The sequence below is a fragment of the Odontomachus brunneus genome, unplaced genomic scaffold (assembly GCF_010583005.1).
Source record: "Odontomachus brunneus isolate Ranch 3 - 2012 unplaced genomic scaffold, Obru_v1 Obru_scaffold_059, whole genome shotgun sequence".
NCBI lineage: Eukaryota > Metazoa > Arthropoda > Insecta > Hymenoptera > Formicidae > Odontomachus > Odontomachus brunneus.
Window position 1 is genome coordinate 351,286 of NW_022639509.1, and position 25,196 is coordinate 376,481.

At 38.9% G+C, this 25,196-nt stretch overlaps 5 protein-coding genes and 1 pseudogene across 18 annotated transcripts in view; 5 read left to right on the top strand and 1 right to left on the bottom strand.

Annotated features, from left to right (window-relative positions):
* LOC116845905 (mannosyl-oligosaccharide alpha-1,2-mannosidase IA-like) overlaps positions 1 to 25,196 on the top strand; it is a 245,816-nt gene that overhangs the window by 87,962 nt on the left and 132,658 nt on the right. The window lies entirely within an intron of this gene.
* LOC116845914 overlaps positions 1 to 25,196 on the bottom strand; it is a 174,806-nt gene that overhangs the window by 6,847 nt on the left and 142,763 nt on the right. For 5 of the 8 annotated variants that reach the window (XM_032819166.1, XM_032819163.1, XM_032819162.1 and 2 more), the window contains one exon: positions 973 to 1,562. The exons of 1 other annotated variant lie outside the window; for it this stretch is intronic. In XM_032819166.1, coding sequence (XP_032675057.1) covers positions 1,513 to 1,562 — 50 coding nt within the window. In that variant the 3' untranslated portion in view covers positions 973 to 1,512. Of the gene's footprint in view, positions 1 to 132; positions 291 to 972; positions 1,563 to 4,010; positions 4,187 to 25,196 lie in introns of those variants that run through there. 2 more of the 8 variants (XR_004378362.1, XM_032819161.1) reach the window with 2 other exon arrangements.
* On the top strand, positions 1,916 to 8,689 carry LOC116845907. 3 transcript variants are annotated; one of them, XM_032819147.1, is made up of 8 exons: positions 4,168 to 5,241; positions 5,338 to 5,455; positions 5,646 to 5,907; positions 6,279 to 6,395; positions 6,572 to 6,662; positions 6,776 to 6,918; positions 7,101 to 7,233; positions 7,518 to 8,689. In XM_032819147.1, exons 2-8 carry the CDS (start codon positions 5,428 to 5,430, stop codon positions 7,569 to 7,571), a joined length of 828 nt encoding a protein of 275 aa, XP_032675038.1. In that variant the 5' UTR covers positions 4,168 to 5,241; positions 5,338 to 5,427; the 3' UTR covers positions 7,572 to 8,689. The 3 variants fall into 3 exon arrangements, with proteins under 3 accessions (XP_032675037.1, XP_032675038.1, XP_032675036.1); XM_032819146.1 differs by adding an exon at positions 1,916 to 2,462 and having other exon boundaries at positions 5,122 to 5,907; XM_032819145.1 differs by having other exon boundaries at positions 4,168 to 5,907.
* Positions 9,640 to 13,668, top strand: LOC116845916. 2 transcript variants are annotated; one of them, XM_032819169.1, is made up of 4 exons: positions 9,640 to 11,085; positions 11,258 to 11,391; positions 11,848 to 11,980; positions 12,064 to 13,668. In XM_032819169.1, exons 1-4 carry the CDS (start codon positions 11,008 to 11,010, stop codon positions 12,112 to 12,114), a joined length of 396 nt encoding a protein of 131 aa, XP_032675060.1. In that variant the 5' UTR covers positions 9,640 to 11,007; the 3' UTR covers positions 12,115 to 13,668. The 2 variants fall into 2 exon arrangements, with proteins under 2 accessions (XP_032675060.1, XP_032675059.1); XM_032819168.1 differs by having other exon boundaries at positions 11,848 to 13,668.
* LOC116845921 lies at positions 14,012 to 15,460 on the top strand. The gene is made up of 3 exons (XM_032819175.1): positions 14,012 to 14,413; positions 14,851 to 14,941; positions 15,066 to 15,460. The coding sequence occupies exons 1-3, from the start codon at positions 14,322 to 14,324 to the stop codon at positions 15,213 to 15,215; spliced, it is 333 nt and encodes a 110-aa protein (XP_032675066.1). The 5' UTR covers positions 14,012 to 14,321; the 3' UTR covers positions 15,216 to 15,460.
* LOC116845933 lies at positions 16,517 to 25,185 on the top strand (annotated as a pseudogene).

Genomic DNA, 25,196 nt, shown 5'->3' on the forward strand with positions numbered 1-25,196 from the left:
CAAGGTCTAATGATGCAGGTATGCGTTTCTAAAAGTCTACTCGAGTTATATTCCAGGCAAAATTGCTTCAAGTTTTTATGCCTTTGATCTCGCTTGTAGTAAATCGATTGAAAGTGTGCAATTACAATATACCTGTTATTCGTTGATAAGCTGCAGACAACTCGTTATTGGTTTCATCATGCTTAAAAACTTATCTTTAATGTCGGTTTTACGATGTCAACAGACTCATTTGGTTTTACGAATTGGTCTCGTGACATATCGGTCCTGTCGCAGAATGAGTTTGAGTCGCTCTAAAATGTTGAAATTTTAATTACACGCGGAACACTTGCACGTTACTCAAAGTAATATCAAGAAATGAACGTTAAACGATGGAGGACGGATTGGGCAATCTATTTTCAGCTGATGGGCTTCGTTACAACCGAATACAGTATGGATCTCCTTATCAAAGTGTTCTCTTCCACTTTAGTCAGTGTTGTTTATGTATTCAAATATAATACGATTTACTTCAAGTCGGAGCAAGTGAGTTCAGTCGATAAAACTGTTCCGCAACAGCGAGACAGAATCGTCAGCAACGCACGTATGAAATATTGTAGTAATTGTAGTATTGTAGTAATTAACCATTGCTGAACAAACATTTGATTGATTTTGATTAGCGCTCGCGGCATCCTCGATACGCAAATTATCGTGCAGAGGTGTTGCAATTTTGACAATGTCCTCGCGCTGTGTCGCTTTATTATCTCTTTATTCAAGTGAATTATCATTGCTCTGTTCACACCGATAATGAAACTAACCAGCAAATCATTCTGCGCGATTGGCAGATAAAACACCTTTTTGAACAAATCCGATACGATTGGCACACTTTAACAGACACCGAGGAAATTGAAATAATACAAAAAAATGCGAATAAAGGAAGGCTGTATATTCTTTTTGGAGGGTGTAAGAAACAAAATTAATTAATTATCTCTTGTTTTGCAAATATTTATGTGTTCATATATGTCTTGTTTTTCACTTATAGTTTTATTACAGTCTCAAGAAATTTATTATTTCTAATCATAATAAGAAACGTGATTATGTTTATGGAACATCAAGCAATGTTCCTTATTTTTTAAGAGAACTGATGCATATCCACACATTCATTTGATTTATGTTTTAGTCATCGTATATTCCGGCAGCCTGTTTTTCTTTATGTTGTTCTTCATGCCGGACTTTCTCAATGTTATCGCGCCGTTGAGCGAACCTCGGCGCCATAATATACCATTCATAATCGAGTGCTTCGTCGATCAGGAGGAATATTTCTACATTATCATTTTGTACTTGGCGATATACAACATTCTTGGTATGACCGTGGTACTAGCCGCCGAAACATTGTACATGATATGCATACAACACGCGTGCGGATTGTTCCAACTTACCAGGTGAATCGCATTCGTCATTGTTAAGCGTTTCGCGCGTGTCATCTTCGGTTCCAGTCTGTCAATAGTAGTTCTAAATTTGCTATCGATGTTGCCGTAGTCACCGTATATTGAACGCATTCGATGATCGCTCGCAACAGAAGAGCACGTCTAAAACAAAATGCAATATTTGCGTCAGATTGTGCGGCGCTGTCAAGATCCACAGACGATCTCTGGAGTACGTATCGACCAATTTAAGGATGACTCATACAGCGTAATATATATGCGAGCTTGTCGTTAAACATATCTTAAGCGACGTGATGCGTCGTAAACAATTGTATTGGATGATATCTTTTAAATAAGCGTATGTGCATCTACGCGTTAGTTAAAGTTCGCCAGAAAATTGTTACGTATATCTGCACACGGAGAGAAATTATCTGATAAAATATTAACAAAAGGATATTTCCGATCAAAATATCAATAAATTTTTCCAGGATATCCAATTTAATATATATTTCCGATCATAATGGCATTTTATCAGATAAATCGATCAAAAAATTATGAATCGATATATTGGATGGATAAGAAAAATTCATCGATATTTTGATCGGAAATATCCGTTTATTAATTTTTTATCGGATGATTTTTCTCAGTGCAAATTCACTTCTTCAATTTATACAAATCAAATTATCGACAATTAAATTATCATTATATTTAGACGAAAGATTCCACGTGTAACCTCCTTTCTATCGTTTAAGGTTTATCAAATGTTTGAGCTCCAATTTCTCCGTTTCATACTTTATTTTGTGCAGTATCGCGGTGGCCTCCTTGAGCATTAATCTATTTCGAGTAAGTAAACATTTGGTAACGTCGCTGCGCAATGATCTCTTTCTGATTAGGGCGAATCGCGGTTGTTCTTTCGTCCCAGTTCATACACGCTGCTTCAAATGACAAGCTGAACGAAGCGATCCACATCGGCCTGTTCGTTTACGCTCACTTCTGTTATATAATTTGGAACAATTACTTCGGTCAGGACCTGATTGACAATAGTGCCGAGTTGTTTGTACAAACGTGAGTATAATACGCGACGTATGTGAATAACTCGTAGCTAATTCTGGTAAGATCAGAATACTTGTCATTGTCGGATACGGGGAATTATTCGTTTCCATTTAGGTACAACACACAATGGTACACAGCGCCTTCACATGTTCAAAAAATGATACTGTTCATACTTCACAGAAGCGCGAAGAACGTCTCGTTCTGTGTCGGTAATATATTCGTGTATTCGTTAGAAGGCTTCGCCACGGTATAAACGTTTCCTTTACGTGTCAATATATTAAGAAGAATGAGTGTTCACACAACGGTACGTCAGGCGTAGGTAACATTCAACACGCAAATTTCGTTGCAGGTCGTCAGCATGTCAATGTCGTATTGTATGCTCATCTATTCAACTCAGACGTAATCTGTAACAAGGACTACTGCGATCGTCTACCGCACGAATGCTATCGATTGCTATGATCAAAGTTTCTCTCATTTCATCACATGGCACGCGACAGCAGTATTTATCACCTTCATTGTTTTAATTCAACAGAGACATGGAACGTCTCTGTGATATACTTTCGTCAAGAATTTGATGTTTATATAGCAATTCATTAAAAACGTTGCGAAGCAGCTGCAGTTTCACTTACTAATAATAAATCGTTCCGATTAACGACTTGCCCACAATTTTTACACAGAACAATATTTCGCCGATGTATTTGTTTATTTGGTATACATGCAATTGAGATTACCATCGCAAAATTAGAAGGCAGACTAAAATGCAATAAAGTACATTTTTGTCAAAATGCGTCGGTACAGCACACGATGGTACATGACACTCGTGCACGTTCAAAAATTACTATTCGTCATACGCAACGCTCGATAAGAACTTTCAACACGTTCGGCGGTCCGATGGCCTCGTCGATGGAAGGTTTCGCCTCGGTAATAGTTGATCGCGACGACTATTAAATGTACAACGCGACAGAGAGGATTTCGTGGTTTAACTGGCACAAATTTTGCTTTTTTTCAGCTCGTTAACGTGTCCTACTTCACGATGCTGCACTCGTTTTGAATGTAACGCGGACCACGAGATCATAGACGAATATAAACGCGATAGCGACGATACCGGAGATTCATTTTAATTAATTTCATTACCGAGCTCTTTGCCTCAAATTATATTCAGCGCATCGCGTATCAACATAGCCGATTGTCTAGTCGGAAAAAAATATAATTCAGTCGTTAAAAGCGACGAATATCACGACCACTGCGATCTTATTTATATCAGTTTATGAACCACAATATGTAAACGTGTCTCGCGAGTCACAAGACGACGCGACGATTGTTTCTGCACGAGACTCGTTCACAAGAGTTACGTCATTGTCGTCGCGATAATCTCAACGCGTCGAATTATGATACGAGATGTAAAAGTGCTGTAACGCCGTTTGTCGCAATAATCAAATTCCTCTCTTTTCCTCGGTAAAATTCCTTTCGAAAACAGACAAACAAACACACACACACACACACGCTGCCGTTCATTCACACTCACATGCATCATATTCCTAATCAAACTTCTTCACGCACCTTATCTAACTGGCGTTTGGTGTTATCTGCTGTTATCGCGTAAGCTGGTTGCGCGATTAGTCTGTTTCCCCGCGCATAGTGGACGCGCGTAACGACGAATACGGTCGCGAAACGTGTCTTCTGAAAGGAAAAAGAAGCAACACGCGACGGTCTTACCACGCGAACGGCCATCGGGATGAGGGATATCCAGGCGCGTGCGTAAAGACACGTTGCGATTGTATTGTGTCGTTGCTCGTTCAGGGAAAACCAACAGCGGTGCCCGTGTCAAACGTGCAATTTGCTTGTAATTTTGCGCTGCAAGCGGTGTCTCGGTGGCTTATGCAGCGCGATAGTCGCAAATGACTCATCTAATTTCACTTTAAAGACCGCTCGGTCGTGAGTTAATTCACAAATTGCCCTTCCGGCATATGATTTCCCGTAATGCCGTCTATTATCGTCGTTACGATGCGGAAAATGAACGTAGCGAGATTGTAAGAGCCGATAAAATATCCCGACGGGGGCAATCTGGCCGCATAGTAATGCCCGCGAATGTGCGTGCGTAAAATCACGGCGACCGGTGATCGGAATGGATTTCTTCGACAATGAGTATCACGGACTCACCCGACATCTAATGGTGTCGCTCGGCCTGTGGCCTTACCAGACGCCGGGACGCCGAATTGTCCGGCTGCTCTGCGTGACTGTCGTTCTCATTGAGTCCATATTAGCTCAGGTGTCTCCGATCGTACTCGACTTGACAATGTATTCGCGGCCACCGTTCGCGACCGCTCACAGAGACGTGCTGTTTGTTTTTATAATTAAATTCGCAGAGAAAAACTCGCGTGGAGCGAAATGCGACTTGGCGAAGTCGCTGAAATTGGTTTGCGCTAATTGAGTAAAATTGTGAACCCCGGGATTCGCGAGTGATGACAATTTTTGTCAAAATTGAATCATAAGATAGCGTCACGACGTTTCGTGCGGATTTTGTTATTAAAATCTAGTCACTTATAAGTTATAAAACACGGATTTTTGTACGTTTATAATTTCACGTTAATGCTACGCGCGAAAGATTAAATTATACTTGATTTATGTCAAGATCCTTTTTTCTCTTTTTTTTTTCTCTTTGTTTTTTCAGTTCGCAGTGTTCATCACGCATGAATACACTACATCGCTGCTGATCGAGGTTTTATCGTTTAATATCCTTTGTATAGTTTATGTACTGAAATATAATATAGTGTATTTCAAAACGGATCACGTAAGTCAATTGAGTGAACATCGGAAGATGAATTAGCAATTGTATCCTGGGAGAAGTGCGTTCGTCACTTTAGACACTCGTTGCTTGTAATCACAGGTGAGGAAGCTTTTTAATCAAATTCGAGATCATTGGAACTTAATCGAAAATGTGGACGAATTGAAAATACTACAGAAATATGCGAACAAGATGAGGTTTTACACGATTTTCTCCGGATGTAAGTGAAACAAAATACATTTTCTTATCGCACAATTTTCACCGCACTTGCATTACTCATTATAGAGAAAATGGAATGAGATAATCAGATAGATATATGAGGATGAAATTTGTCGAATTTCTAGAAACGCGAATAATAAAAATCTCCGCCTTCGTTTTAAGCATCGTCTGCAAAATTTTAATGTTTCCAGCGATAGTTTATCCGGGAACATTCGCTTTTATTTCAACGATATTCGTACCGATTCTGCTCGATATTGTGGTGCCGATGGATAAGCCACGTCCACGAAAATTTCCGATACAAGTAGAATGCTTTCTCGACCAACAGAAATATTTCTATCTTTATTACTTTGTTATTACGATAACTGGCTTTGTGGGTATGACGGTGCTCATGGCGACGGAAAATATGTTTATGATATTTGTACAGCACGCTTGTGGACTGTTTGAGATCGTCAGGTAAAAAATATGAAATATTTCGAATATCTTGCTTAATTTCTCTTTTTGTTTTCTTCATCTAATTCCAAATAAATGTTTTATAATTGCGTGCACCACTGTATTGTTAAAGGAAGGAGAAAATTTTAAATCTATATATAAATAACACATACAAAAAATGGAACTTGATTGAATTCAACCAAACTTCTTCTTCTTCCGTGTTCTTACTTAATACATTTTTTAACACTTTTTAACACTTTTTAACATTTGTAAATGCTTTTCTGTGTTAATCGTATTACGATTATGACGACTTTGTGAATTTCTCGACTCTCTTTTTATTATTTTAATCTTTTATCTCTCAAATGATGTAAAAAGATATTTGTATTTTTGTGCAGTCACCGCGTAACGTGCGCGTTCGACAAATGTTTGCCGGAGAGAACACCCTCGAAAAACAAATGCCGAATTTGCATCAAATTGTTGAGCGCTTGTAACGTTCACCAGCAATGTTTGGAGTAAGTAAAACTCGATGTTTGCTGCAAAATTACTCGTTGCAACTTTAAAGTACAAGAGAGTCTTGTTCCCGAGAGTAACAGAGCATTGTTTGTTTGATTTGCGTGTCGTCATTAGTAAGTAAGTAACCCATCTGTTTTTACTTTTATAATGCAAATTATTCTCTTAACTTTTCAAGATTCATGGATAATATACAGAATAAATTCGCATCGTCCTATTTCGTCTTATGCGTATTAGGCGTGGCGTCCTTGAGCGTTAATATGTTTCGTGTGAGTGATAATTCTGAAATAGCACGAAGTTAATCGTTTCATACGCATAAAAATTTGCACGTTACAAGTGGCGCATTCACGTTTACAATCGTCATTGGATTTGTCGTCCACAGCTTTTTGAGGCGCTTACGATGAACAACATGTCCGAAATTATTACGAGCGGCTTATTCGTGTACGCTCACTTCTGTTATGTCTTTTGGCTCAACTATTTCGGCCAGGATCTAATTAATCATAGTGAATATTTGTTTCAACAAATGTGAGTACACACTCGCAGTTTTCACGTCTAGGAAGAATATCCTGTGCATATTCTTTCAATTATGTCAATAGTAATCGTAGGTATATCAGTGATAGTTTCGATAACTCATTATGATAAAGAATCGCGAAAGATTTCTTGGAAAAATATGCCAAATTGTTGACCTACCATATATTAATACTCAGATGCAACGCACAGTGGTGCACAGCACCGGTACACGCTCAAAAACTATTATTTGTCATATTGCAACGCAGCATGAAGACCAGCAGGATCATCATCGGAAGTTTGCTTGTTACGTCATTAGAAGGTTTCGCCACGGTAATATGAAATTGTATACGCGTTGTATCAAAAAGCGCGAAAAATATGAATTAGTTAAATGTGTTTGAATATAATTTTTGTCTCGCTTTGACGCAAAGATAGTTGTTTCTTTCTCTTATTACATTTTATCACATTCTTAATTTATTGCCTCACATTAACGAGTGATATTATCATTGAACAAAACGTTGAGTTTATGCGTATCTTCGAGCTGTGACGATAGCAATGAGAGTCGCGATTGTTGTCGCAAGTAAAGTTGAGAATACAAGAGAAACTTTTTGTTTCAGCTAATCAGTATGTCGTTGTCTTATTGTATGGTTATATACTCGACTCGCAAATGAAATGTAACTTACGACGACGAGCCAACACCCAATGCATGAAATCGCCCGTTAGTATGAGTACATTAGCGCTTGTGACAATGAAAAACGATCGGATCTTATCTGGTGATGACGAAGTTAAAATATGTGCAAAATTAGATGTACTAAACAAAACACAATACAATATATATATATATATATATATATATATATATATATACACGTATATATTATACACATGTGTGATTTAAAAACGCCTTCTACGATGTAATATGCTGAGCGATATGTTGGTCGCGAATGTACAAGTACGGTTGTAAAATAAGATTAACCAGTTATAAGTTTGTGATCGATATTTTAATCATCTCACGTAAGGTTTAAAATGTCTATTGTTTTACACTCAACATTCAGTGGTCGATTTTTTTCGAAGCAACACACATTTTTTGGTATCTAGATATCTAGATATATTATATAAACTTGTAATAAGTCACTACCTTTGAAAAAAGTTCTGCCCTATAAAAAGTGAAATATAGTCTAGGTGTCCGCGAGCAAAATTGAAAATACCGTGCATGCACAACCCAATCATCGCAATTAATTAATTCTAACAGCGCGTTTTACTCGGAAAATTCCACGAGAGAGTCCACTCTCTACGAAAAGAGAGTTGAACGGAATGTAAAACGTCGCATACACATCTTGCGCATCGTGTCTTATGTGCAACTGTTACTCACGAGTCCGGATGTGTCTGCGGTATCATACAAGTTACATCACAGAGATCGACTGCGGAAATGCACTCGTCGACTGACCGAAAGATGCGCGTGACTCCTGCGCTTGCGTGGCCGCGTCAGATATAAAGAAAGTACCGTCGCGGTTTTACAGCGCGAGGGAAAGAACACCGGGCGCTATCTCGCCGTAATTTCTTTAATTATGTCATTTACACCGCTATTTCTCGGCGACACACGCCGCGCCGAGCGATATCCGTAATAACCGCTTTATGGTCCACCTTCCGCAAACTACTCTGCTATTTTCTTTTTCTCTCTATTTTTTTGCTACACCACATATTGTCATGCATAATGAAGCGAGTATGATCGCTCCCGTGTTCTCTCTCGCGTCCCGGTCAAAAATACACCGTCATTCGTGCCGCAAAAATGGACTTCGACGGCAGTCGATACTACACGATTAATCGGGTGATGTTGTCGTCCGTCGGTTTATGGCCGTATCAAAACGTGTGGTTCACTCGGATACAAAGAGTTTTTTATTTTGCTTGCGTCACGACCAACACAACGCTGCAGGTATCGTTAACCTAATACACAGCGAACGAGAATGATCCGGCCGATCCCCCGAGTCGTATTACGCTTCATCGCCATTCTTTTTTAATTGACGCGACTGATATCGAGCAACTTTCAGTTACTCCCACTTGTCACACTCGAATTTAATCTACAACTTCTGCTCGAGGTTTTGTCTTACGCGATACCTTCCCTGATCGTCATTCTGAAGTACGTCGTGTATTGCATAAAAACCGAATCGGTAAGTCGACATCGCAACGTAAAAATTGAAATAACAGATTTATCTATGAATTAGTAGACGAACTCTTGCAGTTAGCCGTCCGATTACACGGAAACAAAAAAGAATCGTTCAGAATCAAGTGCTATCTGCGAGCTTTCGAATCTTGCAAATAAAAATTTTTTATCTCGCTCCTTTAGGATGGAATGTTGATTTTTTGGTGGAAGTAAATGTTTATTCAGCACAAAAATCAGATTCCTGCTGAGGGAGGCGATATTTTTGACCTGTAAGTTCAAAAGGTCGCAAATAAAAGTTTCTAATTCTGAACTATTAGTTTCTCTTCTTGTTTTTGTGTAGTGACAGGAATAGTTACACAAGAGTATGTTGAGCGGCATCATATCAGGAATAACGCATTTTGTGTACGCAGATGAGAGAGTTAATGAAAACGATAAAGTACGACTGGAAGACGCTGAGGAACGAAATGGAGTATAAGATCATTCATAAGTATACTCGCACGGGAGCGCTTTACGCGCGGGTGTTTGCACGTAAGGCACTAGCGAGGGAGCTTTATTAAGACTTCATCGCGCTACTTGGCGTTAAATGTCAATACTATGAGCCCGCTTTATTGCCTCGAGAGTTATTGGTTCACCGAGTCTCGCATCGCGAATCTAGCCGCGGGAAACGTAAAGATGACTGTCTCAAATTAATCAAGGAAATCCCGAATTGACGAAGGAAATCTTTCCTTTCAATGCGTCTGACTTATACGTGCGATCATGATAGTTAATTTTCGACCGTCAATTATGTGTCGCATTATCTGCTACACAGAAAAAAAGTTGTTTGTTGCAGCTAAAATAGTTGTAATATATGGACATCTAAAAAACATTGCTGCAACTTTTTTCGCTGCAGCAGCAAATTTTTTTGCTGTGAAATCAACATAATATCAAGTTACTAAAACATATTACTGTTGTACGAAAAGAATTTGCTCTTGCGGCAAAAAAGTAGCAATATTTTGTAAGTGTTCATATATTACGACTTTATTTTTTTCCATGTATTATCTCGTAACCGCTGCTTACATAACTGTCTTAGTGTATACCGTCATGTGTCTTTAATCTTATCACACCGTTCGATGATAAACTCATGTTAATAATTGCAGTGGTCGCCTATACGTTCCCGCTGTTATTCGGTTCCATACATTTCATACCGAATCTACTGGATTTCGTCGCGCCGCTTAATCAGTCTCGTCCGCATCATCTCATAATTATGTGCGAGTACTTCGTCGATATTGATCAATACTTTTATACTGTTCTGCTGTATTCGACAGTGGCCATTTTCGTGCTTCAAAATATCCTCATGTCCACAACATCCATATACGTCGCGTACATACAGCACGCGTGCGGAATGTTCGAAATAGCTAGGTAAGAAACGTTCGAAATGTCGCGACTTAAAAGCTCACGCTAAACGACTGCTTACGCGTGAGATTTCATAAGCAAACTGTCAATTACGGATTTATAATATTGTTATCGAGAAAGAGTGACCGCGATAACAATATTTCATTTCGAAAAAATTAATTTCGCGTCAATATTAAGCTCGAAATTTTCTCTCCTCGTTTCTAAGACGGTCCTCGCTCTTTCAGCTATCGCATCGAACATGCTTTCGATGAGAACGAGCAAGACAGTTTAACTTCTGGAAGATGTTGCGCGGCTTGCGCCAGAATTGTCGGCGCCGTCGACATTCACAGACGAGCGATCAAGTCGGTATTTTTTTATCGTGTAATTCATGACTTACACATATCAAATGGCCATGATATCTCGCGATATATTAACTTATTTTGAAATATTAGAGAGAGAGAGAGAGAGAGAGAGAGAGAGAGAGAGAGGAAAAGAGAGAAAATACAACATAAAATTCACATACATTGAATGATCCGTATAATGTATTTTCTCGTTGTTGAAGGTTTTTCGAATTCATGAAGGATACTTTTGTAATGATGTATTTATTTCTGCTTTTACTCGGCGTGGCGTCTCTAACTGTTACACTGTATCGTGTAAGTAAAATTTTCTTATCTCTCTAACGAAATTGTTTCATTGTTAATCGCTAATATGTGTGTTAATCCGCTAATAATGCGCACGAATCGCGAAAGCGCTAATTTATCTCAACGATTCGAGTCCACGTTAATGTGACTCAACTAAACGCGTCTTGCACCTGAGCTGTTTCAGGCGGTAATCGCGGAAGGAATTTCTGAAAATCTCTTCCCTCTATTAAGTGTGAGCGTCCATCTGTTTTATTTCTTCCTCGTGAACTATGCCGGACAAATGGTGTTGAATCACAGCAATGATTTTCGTACAAGAATGTAAGTTACCGGAAAGGAAGTGCATATTTATCGAAATTATATTTTATGAATTTTGCTTATTCTTCACGTTGCATCGCGACAGCACAAATTTCTGTCGGATGATATCGTTAAGAATTGTCGTCACATCTTTCTTATCTTTCGATCGATATCTTTCGATAAAACAAACGGAGGCATACGGTTGTGCGATCGATCAAATAGATTTCCTACCGGCAGTTTTGATCATTTTCACTTTCGTGTGGTAATTTGAAATAATAATTGTAGTTGCGAGTACATCCGAAAGGTGTAGCATAGAATTTGAGTAGCTGGTGCTATTTCAAGTTACTATTGAGTAATTACTATAATAGTAATTTAGAAGTACATTGAACAACTCATATCAGAGATATTACAAGAGAATCAACACTTTCTTTCATTCAAATAGAACTACGTACTGATACATATCCTCATTAATGTTTGTAGATATAACTCCAAATGGCACGAAACGTCATTGCACGCGCAGAAATTGATATTGTTCATGATGCAAAAAAGCTCGAAAAATTGCATGCTGCTTGTGGGCGGTTTGTATATCGCGTCGTTGGAAGGTTTCGCCACGGTAATGAATTACTTTCACGTAGTAATACGACAGCGCCTTCAGCCTGTATGCCATCCTTTGCAGATAGATCTTTTTTGTTCTAGACTATGAGCACATCCGTGTCCTACTTCATGGTAATTTATTCGACGCAATGACGCCGCGAACGAGAATCTCTTTCGATCTTTATTACACAGAAGGGCGGAATTTCAATTGCTATTAATCACCGAATGAAATTTTCGCTCTCTGTTATGAGCCGCCAAGTCACGGGATATCGCGAAACAACATCCTCGTCTCTATTTCCTACATATCGAATAATATAAACATGTATCATTTAATCCCGCGCAACACACACGATCCTTTGAGCTTTCGTTTCCGTAAAAGTCGTTTTCTGTGCCCCATACATACCAAACGAACAAAGGGGACAGCTCTAAATAATCCCGCAAATTTTCCATTTGTTTCGCAATGCAAACGAAGATTTCCGCGCGTCTCTCGCCACTGAAAATACGAAACCGTAATGTACGACTAGCAAAATGATACTAACCGGGCTAAGCCGAATGGAGCATAGTCATAAGTGCGCTTGCGTGGAACGGACGGCGAAGGAAATAGGAAGGCAGCCGAGGGAGCAATTTGATAAGGGTGAAGAACGAAACAAAGTGTCGCATAATTTACGTAATTGACGGCACCGGTGACTTTTCTCATCGGCCTTTACGCTGTCGCTCTTTTTCCTCTTACCTTCTCGCCTGGCTGAGCGTTAAATTGGGGACCGCGCGTTATTAAGTAATATTCGAGTCAATTTCTTCTTTTCTAAAAAGAAGGAAGAATATTCGATGAAGAGTACAATGTAACAACAAGAGACACCGCGGCATCCTGAGGTCAAATGCGCGGCGGACTTCGAGGAGAAATGGAGTTTCCTGGATATCAGTACTATAGGCTAATTCGAATCTTTTTGTCATGGATTGGTCTGTGGCCGTACCAGCAGGCAAGCTTTAGGCATATTCAAGCGACCGTCTGTATAATTCTACTTCTATCTGCAACAATCACTCAGGTAAAAGGTAGACGCTACTCCAGATACCAAAGGAACGTAAATGGGATTCTACACGCGAGAATGAGAAGTGTATTTATGAGATTTGCGCGGTAACTTTTGTGCAGCTTTCATACCGTCCGCGTGTACGTTTAATTCGCTCGGATAATCTCGCCCTTCGTTTCTTTCGATGTTTTCGCAACATTTTCGCGCGCAATACAACCGCTGCAGTCGCGGCGAATTTCACTCGAATACCGCGCGGACGAAAGAAGAGAACACACCTTGTGATCCTGTCGACCTGACAACATGAAAACCAGGCTTCTGTCTTGTCGGTTTCAGTCGCTAAAACTATTCACAATGGAATACGATCTCAATCTCATATTGATCGACCTGTCGATGCTCATTCCCAGTGTCATTTATATCCTCAAGTACAACACTTTTTATATAAAGTCCCGGCAGGTAAGTCACCGCGCGGAGTAGTGGACGACCAGAGTCACTTGGCAATAAACGCAATGCATGTGGGCAGATCAGAGAGTTAATGGAACAAGTCCAGCGCGATTGGAACGCACTGAAGGACGAACGGGAACTCAAGATAATAAAGAGATGCGCCGAAACCGGAAGAATATACCTGTACACGTTCGCGGGTACGAGCCGTAAAACGCGAGTCATACTCGGCCCGCGAAACATCTTCCAGCTGACGAACGAATATACGAACTCTCTCGCTCGTAATAATCCCACGCTCAGGGGTTGTCTCGTGTTTTCAGGCATAATCTATCCCGGCACGGTGCTTTTCATTCTGTGGACCTTGTTACCGGACATTCTCGATGCGGCGGTGCCGTTAAACGAATCCCGCCCGCGGAGTCTGCCGTTCCTAGCAGAATACTTTCTCGACCAGCAAAAGTACTTTCATCCGATATTATTACACATGCAGTTAACAGCCACGTTAGGGATCGTGATCGTGGTATCCACCGAGACGTTGTTCTTCGCGTACATTCATCATGCTTGCGGTTTGTTCAAGGTGGCTAGGTAAAGTAGGTCGCACAGTGGTGATTCTAAACATACGTAACTCTCTCTCTTTCTTTCTTTCTCTCTCTCTCTCTTTCTCTGAAACATTACGTATTAGAGAGAACATCTTGGCAAAAAAATAGAAAGACAAAAGCCAGTCAGAACTAACACTGGTGGTCAGCTACTAGTCGACAGTTTCCGCTTTTCTACCAGCGCGAGTTCCGATTGGCTTCTGTTTTCTGCTCTTCTGCTAAGGTAGGAATTTCCTCCCTTACACGTCCATCGACACTTCCTATTCTCGACTGTTCCAGTTATCGAATAGAACACGCGTTGGACATGAGCGGGACGGTGCCGTCCGCATTGAGCGAAACAAACGCGATCCGTAGGAAAATAATAGGCGCTGTATATATCCACCAAAGAGCCAACAAGTCGGTAACAACTTGGTATTTTTATGGAGGTATTGCGAATAATTGCCGAACTGTGCATGCACGGATTCTCGTGATTTTCTCGTTTTTGATCACTTTGACGAAATCCTTGAATTGTTTACCCGCTATTTCATTTTTTGCCGATTTTTATATATATATATATAGCTATTTTTATTTTATTTATTATCGGTTTTCATAGAGATATTCCGCGAAATAAAACTATTGAGCAGATTTCGCTTCAAATCCATGGATGTGTTCCTATTGTTCTTCTTATTACGGATTTCATATTTCGATTTTCCATTCTTGTAACTTTTTAATTAACTTCGCAATCATTTAAATGTTATATGCGGCACTCATCGTACCATCATAACAAATCTCGCAAATGTCTGCCGAGTATTGTCTCAGTATGTGTGACGCGTGAGGTTCCTTCATTTTTTAAGGTTTTTCCAGTATCTGACGTCTACATTCTCCTCATCCTACTTCGTTCTAACTGGTTGCGGCGTAGCTTCCTTGAGTCTCAACTTATTTCGCGTAAGTGAACTTGTGGACCCGTTAATTATACATTGACATACGGTAGTCGGCTGTGTTCACCCCGACATCCGAAAATACGAGATTTAAATTCGGGGAAAAGTTCATGCGATCTTACGCATTTCAGCTCTCTCAAATTATCTTGCTAACCGAGCAAAAGGAAAGCATTATACCGTATATGGTATTCATATTGAGCCATTTTTACTATATGTTCATATGCAATTACATGGGACAAAAGATAATAGATCACAGTACCGAAATCTCTGTGAAAACGTGAGTATCATGAACGAAACAAGCGCGAATCACGAGCGGTCCGCTCACGCGAGCATTATGTGTGTGTCTAATATAAATATCAATATAAGTCAGCTAACTTTTTGTACTTGGCTACTTGGTACTCAAATTATTCGGATATTCAGACAGGATGTCCGGTAACTGATCGAACAACCACCGTGTACGAGTAGAACGGGTCAAAATAATCATAAAAGTTATATATCATTTTGAAATTTTCTCAATATTTATTCCGTAATTAATTAAAATGTATAAACGAATGAGCTCACGAGAAGCGGTAGAACAGACTCTGTGTGTAAAAGAAATGGCTTACTTCTTAGCAACGATGAATAAACAGCTGATTTCGAGGCGGAGTAACAAGCGACACATATACGTTACTCCGTCTCGAAATCAGCTGTTTACTTATTGCTGCTAAGAGGTAAGCCATTTCTTTTACACACAGAGCCTGTCCTACCGCTTCTCGTAAGCTCATTCGTTTATACATTTTAATTAATTACGGAATAAATATTGAGAAAATCTCAAAATGGTATATAACTTTTATTGTATTATTTGCACCCGGACACCCTGTATATTATCCAAAATAACGAAGCACCTGGGAAGCCAAAACCAAAAATCTCAAGTCAAACTCGCCTACCATTTTTTATTGATTTTTACATTACTTTACAATTTTGTTTTTTGCTTACAGTCTACATTAATCACGATACTGAAGTAGCCAAGTAATTTGTAAAAAGTAACCCGCAAATTATCTCGCATAAACCGGAAATATTCACGTATCAGAACATTCGGATATCGACATCGTTAGAGTCAAATTCGCGTACACCACGATACGAATGTTCCTGATTTACCCCAACTTTATTGAAAATATCATTAATTATACTGTTAATTGTACCGTAAACTGTACCGTGTAAATTATGTGCCGGACGTTAATGGAGAAACCGAGTCGTCGGAATTAATAAACGTATTTTTCAAACTTGAATAATACATTCCAATCGCACGTTGAACGTGCGAAGCATTAAAAAATTGTTTCCTGCCCGACGTGGGGCGAGGTGTTACATCGAACATTATGAAAATTGATAGATACAACACGCAATGGTACGAGGCGCCGGTGCAAACGCAAAAGTTACTGCTGTTTGTGATGCAAAGGAGCATGAAATCTTGCAAGTTGATCATAGGCGGTATTTACTCGGTATCGGTGGAAGACTTTACCACGGTAACTTACACTTCTGCTGCTGCTGCTGCTGTGACTGTAAGCTTTATTTCTATTTTGTCCTAAAGTGACGTTTTATTTTCTCAGCTCGCGAGCATGTCGCTGTCGTACTTCACGGTGATTTATTCCATGCAACAATGAGGACCCAACGAACGGGGAGAGAGCGAAAACGTAGCGGCCGATAGTGATTTTCGAGCGACAGTTACTTCAGAATATTTCATAAGAAGAGAGATAAACGAAGCTACACCCGAAAAGATCATTTGTCGTAAATTCGACAGACTCTTTGTCGTCGCGAATATTCTATTTAATTGTATTTAGTGTTAAATATCTCTCTCTCTCTTTCTCTTAACACGATATGTACATATATACATACATATATACACACAGCTCTTCTTTCTGTTACGTCGTGCTTGAATTAATATTACTGTCGCTTTGAATGATTAATGTCACCATAGATGACTTTCAATATGCTAAAAAACGACAAATGGCGCCATCATACGAGCTAAAACCGCTCGTTTCATGTGTGCCGTTCTAAGATGACGTTTTTGCGTGCGCTTACTGCACTTCAGCTTACTGCACACGCTTTAACAAGTATGCTTTGACAAGTCATTCTTACTTGTGAATACCCTTACGGTCTAATACGAAGAACACTATGTCGGAGAAGAGCTCGAAGATGTACCGGCGACGGCTCTAGACACACTAACACACGGATCGCCACATATAGAATTCGCGCGAATGTAAGGTAGTTGCGTGGTGAGTAACCGTTATTTTGCCATTACGGAAAATAAAGCATTTTGATGTAATTTGAGTAACTCGCGCAGTGTCATTTTCCTTCGTCTCGGGAAGGGGGTTGGCGACACGATGATCGTTACATCGTGTAAAATTATTCTCTCTCTTCGATGAAAACGAAGAAAACTCTCGTGAAAACTCTCAAGAAAACGTTATTATCGTATTATCGTACCGTGGTTCTATACCGCGGTCGTTCTACGATATTGGTGCGTTCGAGGAAATACGGACGATGAATAATGCAGATTTAAGAGGAGTGTCAAGGTCCACCGCCGGGCGATCCGGGCTCAAACGCGTGTCGACCGTCCAGCGGAAATGGAGCAGCTCTGGAATCGATACTACAAACTGAATCGAATATTTCTATCGCCAGTTGGCCTGCGGCCGCACGGGAATCGTAAGCTGAAGCCAATTCAGACGACCGTCTCCGTCGTCATTCTAGTGTCCTCTGTGGTTACGCAGGTAATAGCACGGATGGGAATTGAATTCCATATGCGGGACCATCCGATTAAATAATTATTTATCGCCCTTTAACTGTCCCGATGTGAGATTAAGCTAGAGTGGAAGAGTAAGAGTCTGGTTTATGTTGTCCTAATTTTAACTGATTTAACACAGAAGAGCGGCACCAATCATAACGACGACTGCACGCAATAACTAAGAAGCAAAAATATAGAAAATAAATGTAATATTAATAAATGTAATATAGAAAATAAATGTAATGTTTTAACTCAGAAGCGAATAAATATAATCACATTATTTGATTTTTATTAAATAATTCTAAAAACTATATATAAAGAAAAGTATCACACACATACAATGTTAAATTAAATCTTTTTTGCTAGTAAGTGGAATTGAGGTTGTAACTAAAATGTTGTAATTAAAATGTTATTCAAAAAATAATCTAACATTCTGTGTACAGATCTGTTCTTTGTTGAATTTCTAAACTAATGCACACTACAGTTCACTTTCTAAACTAATGCACTCATTTTCATTCCTTTTCCCTTCAACGTTAATACACGTTCTAAAAGTTGAACAGCCAGTTCAGTAATAGAAAACTAACTATATGTTCATATATCAGTTACAAGGCTGTTAGTACGCCATTATCAAACTAATACGTTGGCCAGACTCTTACTTATCAGGGATTCTAGATTAAATGAGACATCACTGATGCGCGCATTACTTTAAAAAAGACACGATTAAAAGACAATAACCTACGTTTCACTCCAGTTATTGAAGCTCTTCATTACGAAATGCAATCTCGATTTCATCCTCAATGATCTCATTCGCTATACCGGCCATGATTTACATCGTCAAGTACAAAACCTTTTACTCACAAACGAGCCGAGTAAGATGAATTTCTCATACCAAGCGTTTAATTGCATGCGCGCACGCACCTTGTTTTATTAAAATGTGCAATTATGCTGTGTGTCGTGAATGAAAAGTGCGACTCTGTTCGTGTTATTCCCCTCTTGTCTTACGTCAATTAATTTATAATCGTAGTTGATCAAAATGATGGAACTGATTCAGGACGACTGGAACTCGTTAACTAGCGAGGAGGAAATTCACATTATTCGAAAATACATGAACATAGCAAGACGATATATCATGGTGTTCACGCGTAAGAGAGCAGTACCGGCAGTACCGGCATTATTTATGCAATCAATAATTCGACGATGTTACACGCTAAAAATGCAGAGAAATTTGAAAATTAGAAATTTACTTAATTAACTGCTTAATTAACTGCTTTACTCTTTGCAGTGATAATGTGCTTTGCGATGAGTATTTTCATTTCTTATTGTTTACTGCCGAATATATTCGACTTCGCAACACCGTCAAACGAGTCCCATTCGAAGGAGCTTCCGTTTTTGACGGAATATTTCGTGGACCAGCAAAAGTACTATAATACTCTCATAATGCACATAGTTGTAGCGCTCATCGTATCATTGTTCGTATTTGTGGGAACGGACACTACATTCTTCAAAAATATGTATCACATATTCAGCATGTTCGAAGTCGCTAGGTAAAGTCAACGAATTAGGGGAAATTCCCTTAAAACAATTTCCTCACTCATCCTCACATCAATCTGAATGTAAATGCCTCTTTTTTAATGCACGTCTTTCATATACGGTAGATGATTAATCGAACTAAAATTTAAAAGTTTTTCTCATGTAATCAAAGAGAACATAAATAAATAGATAAATATAATGCTAAATGATACGGAAAATAGCGAAAACATATATTGAGGCTTTTTAAATGCTTACCGCTCTCTTTCATACAGCACGTTTATTTAATCTTTGCATCAGTTATCGGATGAAACACGCTTTGGACGAAAGCATCACGCAGAACTCCACAATCGAATGGAATACCTACGTGCGCGCGAGGATAATCGCCGCCGTTCAAGCTCATCAAAGAGCCATTCAGTTAAGTCTATAAGAGAATAATTGTCGTTTTACTCAAAAACGCAAGTTGGTTGCACCAAGCACTTCCTATTTTGTAATGTTTAAAGACGGATCTTTCTCACATTGAAGGTTCTTCGAATACCTTAGAGCGACGATCAGTCTGTCTACTTTCGTCATACTTTGTTTGGGTGTAGCGTCTGTCAATATTAATCTGTTTCGTGTAAGTGTTTGTGTATGTACATGTGTCCAGTTAAGAGGCATTTTCCAGTATGCAACTTCGTAGAAATTGTTTCCCGACGAAACTAACCGCGGGAACGTTGATCGCGTCGCGCTGTGACTAACGAAACGAAATGCTTAGACTGCAGTGTTGGTGGTAAGCAAGGAATACACCGTTCTGTTGGTGATATTTGTCGCTGGTCAATTCTGCTATATGTTTCTAGCCAACTACGTAGGTTAAAAGATAATAGATCACAGCACGCACGTTCTCAATGAAACGCAAGTATCTTAAACATATATATATATATATATATTAATATATACATTTATATATTAGTTTTTACCGTTATTTTAAAGAAACGATCAAATTCTAACGTATTTTGTACGTATCCTAATGTTAAACGATCACGATAAAACTTTACTGTTAGTTTATGAAAAAATAGTCGGAAAGATTTGCAAATAGCCGGTCGACAGAATGTTAGCGTAAAATCTTTAAGATGAAAAGAATCTTAACATTATTTCGATCTTAATAAAAACGAATCGATCGATCTGAGAAAAAGATACTTGAAAATTTATTTATGGGATATAAAGTTCATCTCTATGAAACAAAATTTATTTCTACGAAATAAAGTTTATTTCTGTGAATAAATTTTATGTCCCACAAATAAATTTCCGAGTACTTTTTTTCTTAGTATGTGTTGCATTTTGCTTCGAGGAAAAATTGACGTCCCTTCTCTCCGAGCGAAAACTCATCACGATCCTGTACACGATTTCAAATACGACATTCCATGATACAAAGCCTCCGTGCAGACGCAGAAACTATTGTTATATGTAATACAGCAAAGTGTGCGAAGCTACAAAGTTGTATTGGGAGGAGTGTACATCGTGTCGCTGGAAGGTTTTGCAACGGTAAAGTTGCGTTTACGCGAAATCGACTGATATCCTCGTCGGTAGCAGAATCTTCATAGTGAATGGCACGAAACACTATACTTTTTCAGCTCTCGAGTTTATCGATGTTCTATTTTACATTGTTGTGCTCCACACGATAACCATATAAAGATAAACATTTGTGGATAATGATAGTACTACAGAGCCGTTAACACGCTATATATTTGTAGAACGACCAAGATATTATTTTCGTATCCTTAAGTAGAAATAGAATAAGAGTGACTTGAATAATACGCGAATACATCTAAAATAAAATCTCAGATAAAGAAAATTTCAAATACAAAACAGAATCATTTACGCAGTTCATGCTTTGTACGATATAATGTACGGAATATATGTGACTCACGTTCCGAAATTGAAGGAAACTTCCTGAGAATCGATTGTTAGCTATGAGTTTGTAATGACCGCAAATTATAGTTACTGAATATGTACTGAAGTGTTCGTGAAGCGCAAAATGTCGTAACGCGTGTCGCCAGAAAAGACATTGCTCTGACGACGATTTAAATAAGAATGGAGCGTAGGATTGATGTCCCGTCCGCTACTACGCTTGCATCACTTTCAGCCGGAGGGGACAAAAATGCTGCTTTTAGCCTCAATACATGCAATTTAAACAAATTAGGTTGCAACCTCTTTTTTCTCCTCTTAAATGCAGAATAGGAGACGTATCTATATGCCGTGCGTGAAATTTTTCTCGCCGGAAGAATGTAGGAATAGAAACGAGGAGAAAGAGAGAGAAGGAGAAAAGGGGAGGGGGGGAAGAGAGAGAAAGGAGCATCTGAATAATTTCGGGTAATAACTTTAACGCGACTCCAATTGTGGAAATAGGAGAAAGTCCGAGCGCTGGAATAAAATATGCGGACAACGCTTAAAAGAACTCATCTAAAGACGCAGATTAAGGTGTCTTAAGATATCAAATGAGCACGGACTTTGTGGGAGAACGTTACTATAGTTTGAATCGTATGCTTCTGTGCTCGACTGGCTTGCGGCCATATCAGGATCCAAAAATGACCAAGATCCAAGGCGTCATTCTCTACCATCATTCTCGTCTCTTCTACCATTGTTCAGGTAAATCATTTTTACGTGCAATTAAATCAGACTCATTATTTCGGCAGAATAAATCCGCGAATCTTACTCCAATAGAACAACGAGTTAAGTAACGTTGAAATATTAATATTTCAATTTATAATATTATGGATATTTCTAGCACCAAGTCAAACTTGTTATTTATATAATAACATATATATATATATAATGCTTTTGATGCGTATTATACTATATGCACAGCATACATGTACGTTTTTCTTTTTGTAACATTTAGAGGAAAAGAAGAACGGATGTTATAATCTAATTTGCTTAAAATAATGTTCTATTAAGAACGCTTTCTATTTTATATTGTGTATAATGTAATAATAATGTACGTTTTCGTTCAGCTTGAAGCAACTTTCTCAGTTAACAAAATGTTTTCAGTTACTGAAATGTCAACCGAATACAGCTTGGCTCTACTGCTCAAAGTTCTCTCATTTGCAACACCTTGCATAGTGTTTGTTCTAAAGTATATTTCCTTTTGCCTAGGTGCGGAGTCAGTAAGTCTAATTACGTCACAGGATTTATGTTTTATGCAGGAAACGCGAAATAGTATAACTCGTACGATACATCTCTCTGTTGTATTTGCCACACCTATTCGTTTATATTTTGGTGCTTTATATTTTAGACTAAATTAATCGAGTCTCAAAAAGTCTCCAAAAAGATGAGGAATCTCATGGAGAACATCACGAACAATTGGGATCTTTTAAAAATCAAGATCGAGCTCGAAATTATAAAGACATAGTTTAGTTTTAGTCGATTTTATACGATGTTCTTCATGCGTGACAAACGCACTTCTTTTATTGTTTTTTATTTATTTACTCTAATTTCTTGGGCGGATGAATTTTGTTCTGTACTTACCATTGTTCTCCGTTCTCTATTGTTCTTGAACTCTGATCGTTCGGAATGAGCATAGTTAAGTGACTGTATTGTAAGAATATAGATTTCTAAGGTCCGGCTTCGCTGTTTTGTATATTTTCTTGATTTCCTTGGGAATAATCTTTCTATCTGTTGATGTGCTACGCGTAAGTTCATCGTTCCGCAATTATACCGGTAACCTGCGATTATTCCGGAAAGCTATGATAATTGATTTGGTGAGATTGTAAAGCGCAGATGATTTTTCTGTTTACGCATAGTTCTTCTTGACTATGCGATATTTGAACGATTTTGAGGAATGATCATCCCCCTATACTATTTGTTCTCGTCATATCTATTATATATTTTTGTGTGATCACACCGGTCAGGAGCTGATAGACCACAGCACAGCTGTATCTTTTAAAACGTGAATGATTTACAAAATGATCTATGTAAATGTTTTCTTTACTTTACATTTGTTTACTTTGTTCGACATCAAACAGATACGCGCTTTAACACGTTAAACGTCACGATGATCGATATCATAATATTGTTGCATATTATTAAGTTACATATAAGGTACAATTGGTTGTATTTGAAAAATCAATTGTACAGCAAATATAAAGCCAATGAACCGATGACGAGATAAAAGATATGCGCGTCTCGAATTGCATTTATTTATCATACCTTTGGCAATTCAGTCATCAGTGAAGCCTTTGTACGATAAACGAAAATCAAAATAACAGCTGGCGTGTTAAAATACAAATGCACAAAAACATTGAGATTTAAGGAAAAACATATGCATCGCGATATTATTTTTTTTAAATAAAGCTTCAAAAATACGAAGAGAGGAAGAGAGAAAAGTTCTATTCTCAAAAAGATAGAAAAACACGACTTGTTTTATGTCACATGCGATTATATATAGATATCGTAAATTACGCGAAAGATATCTCATTATTAATAACGTGTTTATAGGTACACATCGCGATGGTACGTTACACGTGCAAATTGCTGTTGTATATGATGCAAAGAGGCATCAAAGTACTGTCATTCATGTGAAAGATATTTTCGTGCCTTCGTTGGAAGATTTCGTGACGGTAATTAACCACACGTACGGATGGTGAAAGTTTAATCACGAGCTCTCGCTCTCTTTTTATCTCTTTATCTCTATTTCATTTCAGATCACTAACATATCATTTTCGTATTTCACGGTAATTCGTGCATTTTAGTAATAATAATAATAATAATGATAATGATGATAATAATAATAATAATAATAATATCGAGTGTTGCAAGTGTAAAATTTTAATCGCGTTTAGCGGACACCTCGATCGAATAAATGTAAAAAAAATAAAAAGAGCGCGGAGCACATTCGTTTGCGAATCAACAATGAATGATTGAGCTTTAATAAATCATACCAGTTTACAAATGAGAATTAATTGGACCAATGTTTAACAAATGACCCTCGTCAATTTACTCCGTTTCTTTTTCCATTTTTTGCTTTGTTGCTAACTATGACGAGCAGAGAGTAATGAATCGCGACGACGAAATCCCGGCGTTTTGATCGGCGCGAGATCTCGCGTACTACCCTTGACTGAAGCGAACTTACTTGAGTGCGAGGCTGGAAAATAATGCGATCTCATTGAATACGTCGCGCGGCGCGACGTGTTGCGCGCGCTTGCAGTCGCTGTTACCATCGCACGCTCGTGCGCTGAAAAGCATGAAAAACAACGTCTTAACTTCCGGCGTGGCACTCGAGAGAGGCGGCGTAAATACACCGGTAATCCGATATAACTTTGGCGCAACGATGCGAGATGCGGACGCTTTGTGTTGCGGCTTACCGGCCTGTCGCTGTCTTACCTCGTGGTAATTTATTCCGCGCGTTGATAGCGCGAGCGAGATGGGTGTGTTCGTCGCGCGTCACATAAAGAAAGTTGCGGCTGATTTGCATCGATGATTTTTAACGCCGGCTGTCATAATTAATGCCATCCATTCGCGAGACTCCACAGCGGTTCGCAGCGTTGCGTTGTCTGCATCAATGTAGCCGTGTCGTGACGGTGATGATAATAAGCGCGACGTTAAATTGGTGTCTAACGAAACAGACGAACGCGCGAGAGGGACAGATCTTTGTCCACAACGCAATGAGAGCGTAAGTATCCGTGAGTATAAAACATACTGCACGTATCGAAACGAACTGAGGAGCGTGAGCTTATATGCGCTTGCGCGACAGAAAAGGGAAGAAAAGGGGAAAGAAGTTTATTGCGAAACAACGCATCCGACGATAATTTCAATACTCGACGCTGTTTCTTCCGCAGCCCGGAAAATTATCCACTTATGGCTATTGTCGGTTATTTCGACGTTACTGTCGTTTCGCAAAATTTCTAGAAGAAATTGAAAAGCGCCGTAAGAAGGAGGTAAACGGAAAATACCCGCGACGGAAAAACGGAAAGAATTATTTTGTTTGCGCGAGAGAGAGCGC